Raw genomic sequence first — 17,190 nt, 5'->3', positions numbered from 1 at the left:
GCTGGATAAGGTCAGAGTGCTGACAGTATAAAGGGTTTATGGAGAACTGAGTCTCAGAGATTCAGGATCTTGTAGGAGCTGAGAATTGGAGGTATGTTGATTCCAACAGCAATCCTGCAGCTGTTGATATAACAAGAAGAAAAACATTGTTAGAACTGTCTGCACCTGACCGCTGGATGGATGGCCACCCTTTCCTATTTCAAGCTCCAAATCAGCCTACATGCATCCCACTTAATGTGGAAGTAACACAGTCACCCAGCTATGAAGTTACTTATAGAGACTTTGACGATTCGCTTTGTCATGCTGGCCACAAGAGGATATTCTCTGAATTCTGTTGATGTAAGTGGCATTACAAGTCTGTCATACAGAAAATGGAGAATCTGCCAAAAGCATGATTACTTCTGTTTAAACCACACTTTTGGTCTATTGGAGTTGACAGTTTCAGTTTATACAATATAAAAATTGGGAGGCAACATGAGAAATGGTGGGACATTATCTTAAAATGCCTAATTACAAAGTGCATGCACTTGGACCTTCTCTGTAGTATGGTCACAGATTCCTTTATGCTGGTGCTCAGAAGATTTGTAGCAAGACAAAAAAAACAAAAAAACCTTATGAACCTGTGATCTAGGCACCAACTTTCATGGAGGAGAAAGGAAACTGCAGTGAGCCTTTGCTGCCCTTAAACCTGCTCTGCAAGAATAACAGGCAAAGCAAAATACTGACTTCAAATTCAACCAACCACATGCTCCTCAGTTTGGTGAATCTTGGGAAAGGGAAATAAAATCCATCGAGGCATCCCTCCAAGTAGTCAAAAAAGACCTGATACTTTCTGAAGAGGTACTAAGGTCATTATTGATCAAAGTTGAGAGCATTATGAACTCAAAACCTTTGGGATATGTGTCCTTGGATATCAAATCACACCTAACTTGCTGCTGATGGGGTGAAATGCCTCAAAAAAAAGAAAAATCTCTTTACTTTTCTGTCCCCTTAAAAAAAAAACAAAAGGAGAAAATAATGAGAGAGAGAATTCAGGAAGCGTGTTATGCCTTGCTCCCGTTTCATCATGGGGGGGAGTACACTTTGTGTGAAGTGTCTAGGGCTGGAGCACGCCAGGGCAGCCCTTGAGAGGTTCACAAGTGGTGGAGTCCATATGGGGAGGTTCAGCCAAGTGGAAGTGGATGTGTTCACCTCCAAGGAGACAATGCACTGCCCTCTGTGGTTCGCCCTTATTCCTCCCATACCATTAGGGCTGGATGCCATGGTGCACATGTGGCCATGGTCACATCTATATGCTTTTCCTCCAATTGCTTTGCTCCAACATGTTCTAGCGAGAGTTCACCAAGACCGTATACATCTGCTGCTAATAGCACCTTATTGGCCAGCTGGATTATGGTTCTCAGAGATAATAACCCTGCTAGACGGCACTCCTTGGGAGATTCCCAACCATAGGGATCTACTGTCTCAAGCTGGAGGGCTGATTTATCACCCTTGGCCGGAACTATGGAAACTCTGGGTCTGGCCCCTGAGGGGCACCAGCTCATAGATTCTGTTCTAACAACTGAGGTTGTAGAGACCATGTTGAATGCTAGAGCACCATTAACAAGGAAATTGCGCTCAAGTGGCTAAAGCCAGTGAACTGTGCAATAGCTACAGTCATGGAGTACTTACAAGGACATTTCTCAGTGGTGTTGGCCCCTCCTACAATCAGGGTCTATGTGACTGCCATTTCAGCCAGCCATGCCCCTACTGATGGAGCCTTTGTGTGGCAACATCCTCCAACTTCGAGGTATACAGGAAGGTATGCTTAGTCTGCAGCCTCTGAGAAGCTTCTGACTCTGAAGGTAGCTCTTCTGCTGGCCCTGACATCTCTCAAGCAAGCAGGAGATCTACAAACGCTCTCTGTTGCCCCTTCTTGACTTTACCCATGGATTAGCCAAGGCCTTCCTGTATCCTAGGCCGGATTATATTCCTAAAGCGCCTACATCCACTGCCCAGACAGTAGTGTTGCAGGCTTTCTGCCCTCCTCTGCTCCTCACACTGGATCAAGAGAAATTGCACCGACTGTGTCCAGTAAGGGCGCTCAATACTTAAGTCCACCACTCTGGCCAGTGGCGCAAGTTGGAGCAGCTGCTGGTCTGCTTTGGTGGCAGCGCATCTGTAACTGGATAGTGGAAGCAATCTATCACTTATGAGGCATGTGGTCTCACTATGGCTTTGGGCATAAGGGCTCATTCCACTAGGGGATTCGCCTCCTCAAAGGCTTTGTCCAAAGGGGTATCCTTACCGGATGTGGGTTCTGCGGCGAGGTGGTCTACTCCGCACACATTCATTCAATATTACAGCCTGGATATAAATTCCACCCCGGGCTCGAGTGTCTTGCAGTGACCCTCGGGCTCAGATCTTTTTTAACAGGCCATATCCTCAGTATGACGGAGTGGATATTCTTGTTCCCACAGCGTTGAGCTCACACAACGTGGAGTTACCTTTGAAAGGGAAGGTCTGGGTTACGTATGTAACCCTGTTCCCTGAGAAGGGAATGAAACGTTACATAGCTCTGTCATACTGGGGAATGCCTGTGAATTGCGTCTTCACTTCAGATAGAGGCTGATGGCTTGGTACACAGGTGCCGTTTATATATCACACAACATGCTTAATTGCCACAACACCTGATCACAGCAGGCCTATAAATATGCATGATGTTACAGATGCTTTAGATACTGGTCCTGCACAAGGGCACTTCCCACAGTGCTGAGCTCATGCAATTCCTCATTCCCTACTCAGGTTACCCAGATGATTTTGCTGCAGTTTTTTTCAAGATTTGTGATGCAACTTAAATTGAAAAGTTGAAAACCATTTGAATTGGCAAAATCGCAATTGTACAAAATTGTTTTGCACGGTCTGATGCAGCGATGTTTGTTGGTAAAGGATCCCTTTTAGCTGTAATAATTTTTGATGCATATGAATTGAAGAGGGCTTTAACTGAATGTGCGTTGGAAAATTGGTGGAAATTTTGAAAAGTTGTAAGCTCCTCCAAATATTGCGAAACATGTTTGACTTCATTAATTTCTGATATCGCAAAATAACAAAATCCTGGAGAGACTAGTTTACCAGATCTAAATTGCTTGGTATTGTGTGGATATCGCTCTGTGATCATATCGCTGATTGTGAGCTTTCTTGTGCTGTATTGTGTGCTGCTGACAAAGCAAGTGGTTTATAAAGATTAATGTTTGAATCATTAGATTTTTTCTAGACTTATTTAGCTCAAAGTGCATCAGTTGTCTTTGTATGTTCATACTGTTTGATGACTCAGCAGTTTCATATAGATAATTACCTTTTGAAATTATTGAAACACTGATGACATTCTGCACTAAAATGGTTTGCATCTATAGTCTTGTCATCACTGCATCTGCATTTAGAACACTTAACTGCATGTTTATACAAATAATGTGCATTATTTGTGCCTTAAAATAGCTTAAACATTTGTACTGAATTTGAACATATTGTATTTTTTAAATTTCTTTTTAGAAAACCATAGCACTCCTTAAGCATTCCTGAATGATCACAAGCTTGTACCTCTCACTGACTGCATTAAACCTTCTGTTCTTTGTCAGTGTGGAGTCTTGCACCTCTTTTTAATTTTAAGAGTTTGGCAAGTAGGCAGAAACCAGTTTAACACACAACATCATTCACACTGTTGTAAAACAATTTCTCTCAGTCACACACACACACCCCTACCTGTCGCTGGCAGCCCTCTACAATGATGAGTTTCTGTTGTGGAGAAGTACGAGCAAAGACGATCTCAGTATGGTTTCTCAGGAGATCATCCAAATACTCTGAACTCATTTCCTTCAGATCAGCACCATGCACTACACATGCCTTAGCATCTCTGTCTCAGACACAAACATTGATTTAGAACAATACATTTGAGTGTAGTCTTTGAGAAAACAAGAAAATACACTATCACCAAGCAACTGAAAATATATACAAAATGCACATGCAGATGCACACACCGTGGGTTAACTTGACTTAATGGGATGTTAAGTCTCTCTGCGATGTCCTCCACTGTCTCATTGCCTTCTGAGATGATGCCAACACCTTTAGCGATTGCCTTAGCCGTAATTGGATGGTCTCCAGTTACCATGATCACCTTTGCAAATGAGTTGCAATGCTCACTTCATTTTTCATTGACATTTAAAATTCAAAAATATGCAACAATGTTCAGGTTTTCCTACTTAACCTCATATGAGCTCAGTTGAACAGCAATAATCAATTTTGTAATGTACCTATGGTACTACAAAAAAGGTGCTCAATAACAGATGAACACAACATGAGCATGGCTGAGCTTTTCAACAGACAAACATGAAGAATGAATGAATCAAATAAGTCGATGAAGCAATGAACAAATACCTTGATCCCAGCAGAGCGACATTTGCCCACTGCGTCAGGCACGGCAGCTCTCGGGGGGTCAATCATAGACACAAGACCCAGAAAGCACATCTGCTCCATGGGGAAATTGATGTCATCGCAATCAAATGCAAAACCTCTTGGGAAATGAGAGGGTGACAGGAACAGGTGGCAGAAGCCTGCACAAGTGTTATAGATTAAATACAACAGAACAAAGAAATATAAACATGTTTATCAGTCTGCACACTGTAAAACATGATAGCCATATTAATTTATGTGAACTTATTTCTTCATTTTAACTCCAAATGGCATGACAAGATTTGGATATTTAATTCAAGTTTATAAGATTTCAAAAATAAACTTAAAATAATCCATTATCTTGGTTGTAAAACTTGTAAAATGTAACTTTTTGAGTTTAAACAAAGATTATCTTTAAGTTGAGTTAACTCATGTTTTTAAAGCAGCAGGTGAACGATGGTTATGTATATAACTGCAGTTCTATGAATTTCGGATGACCGCCAGAGGCGGTGATTTTAGCACCTGGATGTCAATCTCTTGGCGATCTTCTCACGAATCTTCTGAGTGACTGCTAAGCTCTGGTGGTCATCCGAAATTCATAGAACAGCGGTTACATACATAACCATCATTCTATTTCATTTCTACTGCTTTCAGCACCTGGATGACTAATACCAACAAGGTCAAGAGGAAGTTCTACGTGCCCCTTAACAACGGCTGTGAAACCGGGGGAAAAATGGCTGTAGCCCCCGGGTTGTGTGAGATCACATTTACCATATAAAATCTTGCAAATGTGCAGGCTGATGCCCATGATGCAGCTGCACAAATATCTGAAAGAGGGACCCCTCGTAGGGCTGCCCATGAAGTAGACTCCTGGTTGACGACCTTGAACCTGAGGAGGGATCCGGGGGGCCCCTGCCCTTATAGGCATAAACGATAGCCTCTACAATCCATTATGACAGATGCTGCTTGGACAAAGCGGGACCTCGCCTATGCCCCATATGGCTGACAAACAGTGAATCTGACCTGCCGGAATTCAGCAGATGTTTGGATATAACACGTTGGTGCTCGCTATGGGCACAACAGACTCGCACTTGACCCCTGCTCATTGAGTTGGGCGCTCAAAAGCTGACAGACTGAGGTGCTAGTTTATATAAAGGTCTTTGGGAGAAATGAAGGGTTTGGCCAATGTGTTACCCCTGTGTTCCCAGAACTCCAGTGTAGTCACTCTCGGCTTATTGATAAGCGTGCAACTCACCTACTTGTCTAGCGGTTGCCATGGCTAAGAGGAAAGCTGATTTCATAGACAGCCACCTCAATTCTGACCTCTCTAGAGGTTCAAATGGAGGCTGACACAGTGCCCCTAATACGAGAGGCAAGCCCAAAGAGGATACTTGGTTTCATAGAGGAGGTCTCAGAAGTTGAGCACCTTTAAGGAAGTGGGTCACAAGGGTGTGGGACCCAATCGTCACGCCATCTACTCTATTATACATGGCTCAGATGGCAGCTATGTATACCTTGATGGTCGATGCTGCAAGGCCTCCATCAAGACAGGACTGGAGAAAGGTGAGGATTACCAGTATGGAACAGCGTGTTGGTTCCTGATTTTGTGCCTGGCACCACTCAGAAAAGAGCTTCCATCTGTTAGCATACAACGCATTGGTGGAAGGTGCATGGGAGTTGTGGACGGTCTGAACAACTGCTGGATCACACAGCCTTAGTAATGGTTCTGGCTCTTCAGAGGCCAGACCCAAAGTTGCAGCCGGGATGGGTTCGGGTTCCAGATTTGACCCTCCAGCTGTGATAGGAGATCCCTCCTCGCAAGGAGGCACCAAGGCTCCCTGTACAGTAATCTGCGTAATATTGGGACCATTTGTGGGCTACTAGTAGCACTTTGTGATTGCCCCTGAGGATCCTGAATAGGGAGGGCAGTATCAACGGTAGTGGAGGGAATGCATACAGCAGTCGAATTGGGCATGCATGGGCCAGCACATCTTGGCCCAAGGGGCTTGTTGGTTCACCCCATGAAAACCAAAAGGGACAGTCTGTCGTAGACAGTGAGGTAAAAAGGGCCACCTCTGCCCTGCCATATCTGTGCCAGATAGCTTGCACTAATTCGGGGTGCAGCTTCCCTTTGTCGGGATGGGAGCTGTGCCAGCCTAAGGGCACCCCCTGGGTGAAATATGCTCTTCTCCTCCATGGGCATAGGCAACTTAGACAACTGGCAGTGACCCTGACCAGCTTGTGCCTGTGTTGAGTGGGATGCAAGCAGAGGTTGTTCAGCCAGATCTGGAGAGGCCATAATGACAGAAGGCCCAAAGGGACCACCGATGAGGCTGCTGTGAGAATACCTAGCAGTCCCAGAAATGCTTTGAGGACCAGAGCCCTGCCTCTTCTGAAGTGAGTGATGAGCTGGAGGATGTTGTTGATTCACTGTTGAGAGGGGGTAGTACAACTGGATGCCAATAAACAGTCTTCGCTGACTGGGCATCAAAGAGCTCTATCCATAATTCACTGTAAGCCCTAGCTTGGTAACATGGGACACCAGCAATGCTGATTCTCTGAGAGCATCTATCCTTCACTTGGAACGATCAACGATTTGTCAAGGTATGGGAAAATTCTAATCCCCCTGGCCTGTAATGGAGACAGTGCCACTGCTACACACCTGGTGAAGACATCTCAAACGGGAACACACAAAACTGGTAAGCCCTTCCCTCGAGGGTGAAACGGAGGATTTGCCTGTGCTGGGGCACGATTGGATCATGAAAATATGAGTCTTTCAGGCCTATGGTTGTAAACCAATCGTTCTGCCTGATGCCTTGCAGCATGCCCACTGTACGTAACATGTGGAACTTGAAAACATTGAGGTGTGTGTTCAGAGGTCTTAAATCCAGTATGGGGCGAAATCCGCCATCTTTCTTTGTGATAATAAAATAAGTGGAATAGACTCCACTGTTCTATAAAGCACTGTCTAATTGCTCGATGGCCTGCTTCTTCAGGAGAGCCCAGACCTCCTGGCGTAGGGCCAGAGCCTTGTTTGGGTCCTTGACTAAGGTCATTTTGACTCCCTGGAACCTCAGCAGTCGGTGTCTGAATTGAATGTTGTAGCCCTGTGACAGGGTTAATACAACCCAGGGGTCTCACGCAAGCGCTTCCCAGTATCTGAGCTATGGGCTGGTGAAGCACCCGACCGCGGGAGTGATACAGTCATTGTCTACCCCTTCGCCCCTTATAATTTCTGGAGGGGCGACAGCCCAAAGTTTGGCCTCGCTGTGCCAAGCAAGGGGGCTGGGTGGGGTTGGCTGACGAAACCTTTCTGGGCGTTGTGCTCTCAACTGGGTAATGAGCTGTGGTATGTACTGAGCTGTATTTGTTGCCCTAGAGGGTCTCTGTCTCGTGGGGTGTTCACGACACAGACTAGCAAACTGTTGTCTGGCCTGTGTAACCTGTAGGCTGCACTCCAGAGCTTGCTGCGCAGCTTGGCCAAACAGTTCCCCCAGTATAACTGGGACAGAGCGGAGGGCTCTCCTGCAAGGTTCCAAAAGTGGAGACTGGGCCAGCCATATTTGGTGTCAGGCAAGGGTTAACAAAGACATTAGTCTCCACAACTCCCTGGTCATATAGGCGAACGCCTGCAAGAGGCATCACTCAGGCTCTGCAGCAGAAGGGTCAACCTTCAAAGCCTGCAACATCTGGGACAAGGCCAATACGTCCCATACTTGCTGCTGTGTCATAGCTTCTCACAATGAAGTCATCTGTCAACAACACTGTGGCCGGGGCAGTGTGCATCGGGCTGAAGTGCTTCATCAGGTGATAGCACAAGGGTGGCAACAGCCGGCGCTATATTGGGCAAGCGGTGAAGGCCATGGTCGGATGCATCCTGCATATTAGCTAGTGCTCTACAGTCTGTCGGTAGATGAGAGAAACATCTGGGGTCTGCCCAGCACCTCTGCAGCTCCTCGATATATGGAGCTGAGGGTGGGACACAGAGCTGCGGACAGAGAGCTCTTCCTGAGAAAGGCACTCTGAGGGGTCACCTGGACATTTTTACCACAGTCCTGACTGATGTCTGACTGGTCTCTCCTCGTCATATACTCCCCAAAAAACTAGGCTCTCCGAGGCCCTAGTGGAGAGCGCATCCTCCTCCTGGGTCTCAAAGGCTGGTGACAGTATTGGAGGCAGCACTCTGGGGGGAGACTGTGACTACGTTTACATGGACAGCAGTAATCTATTTATTGACCTTACTCTGATTAAGATAATGTGATTAAGGTGTTTACATGAGTCGCTTTTAGAATACTCCTGTCATGTTCCCGTTTTACATGTTATAGAACATAATTAGATAAACAGTCCGCGTCATTACGTCACCACGCCACGCCGTCCCTTTAGAGTTTTACGTATCAACATATAGCTCGTCTTCGTTATGGTACCGTATACAGTTTGGGGTGTTTTTATTTAGTTTTGTTTACCAACACTTTAAGTGCAGTTAATTACCTACTTGACCTCTCTTCTGCTTTCGACACTGTGAACCATCAGATCCTCCAGTCAACTCTCTCCAGCCTGGGCATTACTGGAACGGTTCTGCGCTGGGTGGAATCGTATCTCACTGACAGATCCTTCAAGGTATCATGGAGGGGAGGTATTTCTGAAACTCAGCAACTCACAACTGGCGTTCCACAGGGGTCAGTTCTGGGTCCACTCCTCTTTTCTATCTACACTACATCTCTAGGGCAGGCGATTGAGTCTCATGGCTTCTCATATCATTGCTATGCTGATGACACCCAACTCTATTTGTCCTTCCAGCCTGACGATCCATCTGTCTCTGCACGCATCTCTGCTTGCCTGTTTGACATCTCGGTCTGGATGAGGCATCACCATCTTAAGCTTAACCTGGCAAAATCTGAGCTTTTCCTCATCCCAGCCTGTCCCTCAATCAACCACAACCTCACTGTACAGCTCAGCTCACTCACACTCATGCCAACCGGGATGGCCAGGACCCTTGGGGTGATTCTTGATGACAGCTTGACCTTTACAGAACACATCTCAACAACTGCAATGTCCTGTAGATTCATCCTGTACAACACCAAGAAAATCCGACCCTACCTAACTGAACAGGCTACACAGATACTGGTCTATGCTCTTGTTATCTCTAAACTGGACTACTGCAACTCACTGCTTTCAGGCCTCCCAGCCAGCTCCACCAAACCCCTTCAGATGATTCAGAATGCTGCAGCGTGCCTCGTCTTCAACCAGCCCAAGAGAACCCATGTCACACCCCTCTTCATCTCCCTCCATTGGCTTCCTGTAGCTGCCCGCATCAAATTCAAGGCCTTGATGCTCACCTACAAGACCTTGTCAGAAACAGCACCCTCCTACCGCAACTCTCTCCTGAAGGCCTACGTTCCCTCACGGAATCTGCGATCGATTAGCAACCGAAGCTTAGTAGTTCCCACTCAGCGTGGCGCAAGGTCCCTTTCCAGAGCCTTCACACTAACTGTTCCTCAGTCATGGAATGAACTTCCAATCTCAATCCGGACCACAGAATCTCTCACCATCTTCAAAAAACAGCTAAAGACCCACCTCTTCCGTGAACACCTAACCAACTCATAACAACAACAACAACAAAAACATTATATATATTTGCACTTTCCACCTCTACGCTGTGCACTTTGCTTCTTCTGGAACTCAATTAATGGATCGTGTATGGTAGCACTACTTGTATGGTTCTCTGCTAGATATATCGCTTTGCTTGTACTTTTCTCATTTGTTAGTCACTTTGTATAAAAGTGTCTGCTAAGTGAATAAATGTAAATGTAATTATTTGTCATGCTATACGTGCTAATAGACAACTGCTTGAAACCGTTGGCTGTGTCTCAAACCGCGTACTTAACGTCTATATAGTAGCCGAGATACATGTATTTTTCCCCACTACAGGCCCGTAGTAGGCAAGTAGCGGTTTGGGATGCAGCCGACCTCTCTTGTTCGCCGTAAAACTGCCGTGTGTGATCGTGTCCTGTTGCAAAATGAGGTGAAAACTCTCACACGACTAATGAGATTAAGGTGTTTACGTCTGTAATACTCATCCATAATGCAACTAAAACAGGAGTACTCCACCTGTCTTAATTCGATTAGAGCATGACCTTAAATAGATTAAGGTAAGTAAATAAAAATTGCTGTTTACATGATAGTTTCTTAATCAAAGTATGGTCTTGATTGGATTAAGAGTGGATTATTGTTGTCCATGTAAACGCAGCTGCAGCAGGACCACTAGCAGGCTGTGCACTGGGTGATTGCAGATTAAGGAGGAGAGACTTAATCTCTGCAACGTCAGAAGCCAAGGTGTCTACCTACTGGGCTAGGGGATCTACCTTCTGCATTACCTCTTACCCCCGTGAATCGGTCTTACAGCGCTTATGAGAGCTGGGAGACATGGCCTGTGTAGGATGCGGTTGATTGCCCAACCTGCCCTCTAGCTGGGCCAGATTGGCTGCCTGTGCTGCAAAGCTCATGGAGCTGCAGTTTATGCACGCCATCTCCATCAATCCCTCTCTTAAGTGATCAACCCCCAGGCAAGAGGGACATCTCTCATGTCCATCTTCTAGTTCCAGAGGGGCCAGGCAATAATTACTATCCACGTGGCTTTCTGCATGTGACCACTTTGCCAGGTGGTAATTGAGCACGAAGAGAGAAATATATACACTTTGCCATATCTCTGCAAAGAATTAAAGTTATCATTCTATGATAACTATGCACTATGGTGCCATATGGAGCAGTTAATTGCGAACATACTCACACTATAGCCAATAATTAAGTCAATTCACGGACTAAATCACGGGGATGAAAAACAACTCAATGAAGCCCAATCGAGGTGCGTTGCTTACCTACAGCACGCTTTCAAAAAATTAAACAACCGAAATCGTGGATTATAACTCCACGATACGTATAAACAGAAACTTATGGGATTGGATTCCAACCCGACTTCAATTATTTAGCGTTGTATCAGCGTTAAAGCGAGAAACAACAAACTGAAAATGAACTTTATACTGCCGATTGCCCAATTAGAGCGTGCCCACTGACAGCAGAGTCATTTATCTTTCGCTGGATAGCGTACTCTCTGAAGTGAAATAATCACAAAAAAAGGCGAACCGCAGTGTTTGGAGGATGAAAGTTGGTAGCTCCAACCCTACTTCGGGTTACAAGACTACCAGCGGTGCCTGCACTCCTGAACTTGCTTACCAACGCGAAAAGATAACAAGAGGTCGTTTCCGGGGTGAACGTGCCTTTAGTACCGGGGCAAAAGGCACACGTCACCCTGGTCACAGGTGACTTTGTTGATATAAACACTCGACCTGCACGTACACGTGATGGACATCCAGCCTCTGGTGGTCAGTAGAAATGAAATAGAACTTTTGTTTCTAAGTTTAAGCACCTGAACTTTTGCAGAAAAAAAAAACTAAACACCATACAGACCTTGTCTATGCAAGAAGGGAATGGGTTTTCAAATTTAAGAGATTGTTTAAAATGAGGTCACTTAAACATAAATTCTAAGCTATATGTTAAAAAACATTTGACTAGCAGTGTACATGAGTTTGCACATACCCATGACTAGCCTCTGTTGGAAACCTGAGAAATGCAGATTTTCCTGTTTGGAAATTATACTTGAATGACCAATAAGGTAATAGTTTAAGTTGAAACTCTATATTCTGGATGATACACAAGTTTATGAGACATATAGTGCAACTTTTCAACTTTCCTGTGGTGAAAATTAGTGAACTTACCAGTTATGTATTTTTAGTTGGCTTTTATCAGAGTTGTTTTTGAATAACTGTCTGATAAGAATAGAGTCAGAAATAATTATCATTTGATAGGTTATGGTGTCATGCTATAATAGTAAATGTGAAGTGTAAATGTGAAAAAATATATGCCTGATGTATTACATCTCATTTTTATTTGTAATATATCAAAGAATGTGTATCCACATGACCTTTAGTGATTGTGTCTACCAACAAACATACAAAGTGAAATTTAATTGTTCACCCTCTTCCGATGACCACCTAAGCACACAGTTTTTGAAAATTTTTCCCCTTACCACAAATTCTCTCATTTAGCATCACCAAACAATATTGTAACACAACCAGAGCCACCACACTCACACTCCCCTTTCTTACCCAGCACTCTCTCCCCGAGACCCCCCAGGTCCATGTAGGCTCCCTGGAATGTATCTCTCCAGTCATTATCCAAAGGAACCTCTTGCCCATTGATCATGATAGTATTACACCTGCACATTCAAACATTATGGAATAACTACAACTTTTAGCAATAACAATATGATTATACATATATCATTCAAGAACTATCAAGAGTTAAACAGATCAAATTAATCACCTGTAATCACAAATATTGATTTACAGTAATTTTGCACTGTTCAAAATCATAGAATCAACAAAATGAATGAACCCATACTGTTTTGTCAATGACACTGATTTTCTAGGTCAGTAGGGAATGAATTTATTATCAGTATATTTTGATCAGATCAGATCAGTATTTATTGGTTGTACACTGATTTACCTGTCCAAAATCCTCTCTGGAGCACCTTTCATCACCAGGAGATGCCCAGTTGGACTGTCTTCAATTTCATGAATAGACAGCTAGAGGGATGGGTGGAATAAAAAAGAATTTGTGTTTTGGGGTGAGTATTTTCTTTTTCATTATAATGGATTATTGATGGAAATGGTACACTGGAGCATGAGCTTATGACATTCCTGTCCAATTTATGGATTTGATTTTATGCAAAATCTTTCAATCTTTTGAGGGAAATTAATAATTTTTACTTTGTAATAATTTTGTTCTTGTTCTTTTTCATTCTCATGTGAGGATAATGCCTAAGAAGGCCATGTCATGTCACTGAGATCAGTACAGAATGTTTATCTGCTTGCAGAGACAGAAACATGTTCTTCTGTTCAAGGCTCGTCTAAACATCTTCCAAGATCCTAAAACAAAGCCTGTTTGAACTGCCTCAAATTGCTTCTTATCGGTACACAGAATTATGTCATGCTCTGCATTTCACATATATAGTAGTGGTTTAGTACAAGCGCTTCAGAGCGCTCTCTTTATTCTATCCTGCTTTATTCTATCCTGCATTAACCATCTTTCTGTAATAAACCTTTTTACCTTCAGAGGACGAGTCTGCAAGTGTTGTCTAATTTCCACGACAATCCTTACTATGATAATATATTAATGTTACTATATATGCTTGTGAATATAGATTTAAGGATATCATCCCCTTAAATAAAAAAGGGCTTTGTAAATCTGGCATCCCCATTTTTTCAATCCTTTTGAATTAAGGTCACTATGTATTATGACTAGCCATAATTTATGTTGTATTAAATTTACACACTTATTCACATACAGTATTACATAGTGTGATTGTGAATGTGCCTATACCTGAAACTTGTTGGTTGAGTTGAACGGAATTTCTCCTACTTTAGGGTTTCTCTCTCTAAATGCCTTTACAGACCCACAGGACAGCTCAACACACTTTAGCAAAGCAGACTCTGATGCATCACCTGCTGTCTCCATCTACATAAACACCACATTCATAGCAACTCCCCATTAAAAAGAAAATATTGACTTAATCTGGAAGTCAGTATTGTAGCAAAATAAAATCCAAAGTGCTTATGAGGTCACCTTCAGTATAGGAACATCTTTTTGTCCAGGTTTGAAGACAGCACGGTTGCAGAGTGCTGCTACACGTGACAGAGCAGTCCAGGTGGGGGAGCTCTTATCAAAGGCCCCATTGCCTGTGAGCAAAATTAATCACACCCAAATACAAAGAATAATGTAAATGTGTAAGAATTTTAATGATGTTCCCTACAATGAAACTAATTGGAATGGACTAGAACAGTATATCTGCACAAACACCAAACACAAAGACATAACTCATCTACAGTTAGGTTTAGCTGCTTGGCTTTCTGTACCACCCTCCTTACTAACTGGTTCTCTGAAGTATAGCTCACCTGATTGATCCTCTGTAGTATCAGCCTCATAGATCTGGTTGTCGAACCACATGTGGGCCACAGTCATGCGGTTCTGGGTCAGGGTTCCAGTCTTATCTGAGCAAATAGTGGAGGTCGAGCCCAAAGTCTCTACAGCCTCCAGATTCTTCACCAAACAATTCTTATGTGCCATACGCTTTGCTGTCAGAGTCAGACACACCTGAGAAAAGGAAAGGGAGTGAGATGGAGGAGAAAAAGAGATTAATGTCAGAGATTAATAAAACAGAGATTAATATTAATGTTATTGACTAATTTTTAATTCATTTACAGCACTGGAATAAAGAATTCCAATAAAGCTACTTTAAACTGAATTTGAATTTAAGTGAGAGAGACAGGGAGAGAGAGCAAAACAGCAATAGAGAGAAGTGAATTAAATTTGGAACTAGAATTGCACAGGACAAAAGGAAAGGGAACAGTATTTATTTTCATTCACATAGGATGCTGTTGTCTGTAAGACTGATGGAGAAGAATGTGTAGCAGACAAATACACTGTAGACTAAAGAGTTCAATTTACACACACAACATATACATGAAGATTCAAGAAAAGAAACAAAGATAATAGAGAAGACAGGATGCAAAGGAATAATACAGCCATATACAGTATATTAAATATATTTCCCCCTTAAACTTAAAATCTGGTTGTGCCACCTTTAGCAACAATAACTGCAACCAAATGCTTCTGATCACTGGAGATCAGTCTTTCACTTACTTCAAGGACTAGGACTTACTCCTATGCTTCGGATCATTGTCTTACTGCATAATCCAGTTGCGCTTGAGTTTCAACTTACGGACTGAAGACCAGACATTCTCCTTTAAGATTTTCTGGTAGAGAGCAGAATGCATGTTTCCCTCAATTATTGTAAGCTGCCCAGGACCTGAATCAGCAAAGCATCATCACACCATCACACTTCCACCACAAAGTTTGACTGTAGATATGATTTTCTTTTTGGTGTTTGGTTCACACCAGATGTAACCAGACCCCTGTCTTCTAAACAGTTACACTTTCAACTCATCAATCCACAGAACATTCTCCCAAAAGGTTTGAGGATCATCAAGGTATGTTTTGGCAAAATTCAGAGGAGCCTTAATGTTCTTCTGGGTTAGCAGTAGTTTTCACCTCGCCACTCTTCCATGAATGACATTTTTGCCTGGAGTCTTTCAGATAGTGAAGGCATGAACCTTTATTGATTCAAGAGAGGCCTGTAGGTCCTTTGTTGTTGTCCTTGACTCTTTTGTGACTTGTGCTGGATGAGTAGTTGCTGTGCTCTTAGAGAAATTTTGGAAGATCGGCCACTTCTGGATAGGTTCACTACTGTGCAGAGTTTTTCCATTTGGAGATAATGGATCTCACTGTGGTTCCTTGGAGTCCCAGAGCCTTTGAAAGAGCTTTGTAACTCTTCCCAGACTGATGTATTTCAATCATCTTCTTCCTCATCATTTCTGGAATGTCTTTCAATTTTGGCATAGTGTGTTACTGGGTAAGACCTTTTAACCAATTTCATGCTGTTGAAAAAGTCCATTTAAGTTCATTAAGCCCATGAACCCCATTATGAATGCATTGTCATAGATTTGGGGAATTAGTAATTACAGGGGAAAATACATTTTCACACAGGCCCAGTTGGTATTGAAAAGTTTTTTGCTTCCATAAATAACATTAGCATTTAAAAATTGTATTTTGTGTTTACTCAAGTTGCCTTTGTTTTATCTTAGATTTTGCTTTCATTTCTGAAACAATTTAGTATGAGATATGCACAAAAACAGAAGAAATCAGGATGGGGCAAAGTGTCCGTAGTGTATGAATGGGTGTGTGAGTGTGTATGTGATTGTGCCCTGCGATGGATTGGCACCCTGTCCAGGGTGTACCCCGCCTTGTGCCCGATGCTCCCTGGGATAGGCTCCAGGTTCCCCGTGACCCTGAAAAGGATAAGTGGTATAGAAGATGGATGGATGGATGGATGTCACATATATTCTTGTTTATTAAAGTGTCAGGAAAATTAATTTAGTTCTGAAAGCAGTTAAATTGTTTTTGTTTAAATATATTAGCCTTTATATGAATGTCAATAATAGTGGACACCAGGACCATCTTAATGTTCTATACACACACACTATTCACTACAACCAGTGATAAATCATCAGTGACAAATATAATTTACCAATGAGGCTTGAAGATTATCCACATGGTATCATTAAATATGCAAACTGGCTAAAGAATGCAAAGTTTGTACTTTTGATTTTGGCAAATTGTATGGACATACAGTGCTCTCCATTAATATTGGTACCCTTGCTAAATATGAGCAAAGAAGGCTGTGAAAAATTGTCTTTATTGTTTTAACCTTTTGATCTTTTGTAAAAAAAAATTCACAAAAATACTCTGCTCACAAGGATATTTGATAAACAATTGCAAAAAAACACAGGTTTATCAAAAACACACCTGGGTGACATGGAACAGGAAATTGTTCAACTACGATTTCCTGTTAGACAGGGGTATAAATATGAGGTAACACATAGGCCAAATTCCCTTAATCATTCATAACACTGGGTTAGACCAAGGAATATAACTGTGATTTCTAGCAAAAGGTTGTTGAGCTTCATATAATTAGAAGTGGCTACAAGAAAATATCTCTAGCAGTGGACATGCCCATTTCCACCATCAGGGTAATAATTAAGAAGTTCCAGTCAACTGGAAATGTTATGAATCAACCTGGAATTGGATGTT

General features: G+C 42.8%; 1 protein-coding gene across 6 annotated transcripts in view; it reads right to left on the bottom strand.

The window, feature by feature from the left end:
* atp1a2a (ATPase Na+/K+ transporting subunit alpha 2a) overlaps positions 1 to 17,190 on the bottom strand; it is a 112,132-nt gene that overhangs the window by 46,682 nt on the left and 48,260 nt on the right. For all 6 annotated transcript variants that reach the window (XM_053673767.1, XM_017461878.3, XM_017461877.3 and 3 more), the window contains 8 exons: positions 14,436 to 14,634; positions 14,107 to 14,219; positions 13,864 to 13,998; positions 12,988 to 13,067; positions 12,588 to 12,697; positions 4,411 to 4,586; positions 4,014 to 4,150; positions 3,739 to 3,889 (listed from right to left, as the gene is read on the bottom strand). In XM_053673767.1, coding sequence (XP_053529742.1) covers positions 3,739 to 3,889; positions 4,014 to 4,150; positions 4,411 to 4,586; positions 12,588 to 12,697; positions 12,988 to 13,067; positions 13,864 to 13,998; positions 14,107 to 14,219; positions 14,436 to 14,634 — 1,101 coding nt within the window. The remainder of the gene's footprint in view (positions 1 to 3,738; positions 3,890 to 4,013; positions 4,151 to 4,410; positions 4,587 to 12,587; positions 12,698 to 12,987; positions 13,068 to 13,863; positions 13,999 to 14,106; positions 14,220 to 14,435; positions 14,635 to 17,190) is intronic.

Source organism: Ictalurus punctatus, chromosome 20, assembly GCF_001660625.3.
Source record: "Ictalurus punctatus breed USDA103 chromosome 20, Coco_2.0, whole genome shotgun sequence".
In the NCBI taxonomy this organism is placed as follows: Eukaryota; Metazoa; Chordata; class Actinopteri; order Siluriformes; family Ictaluridae; genus Ictalurus; species Ictalurus punctatus.
Note: the sequence above shows the minus strand (reverse complement) of the source record. Positions and strands in the feature narration are given on the sequence as shown.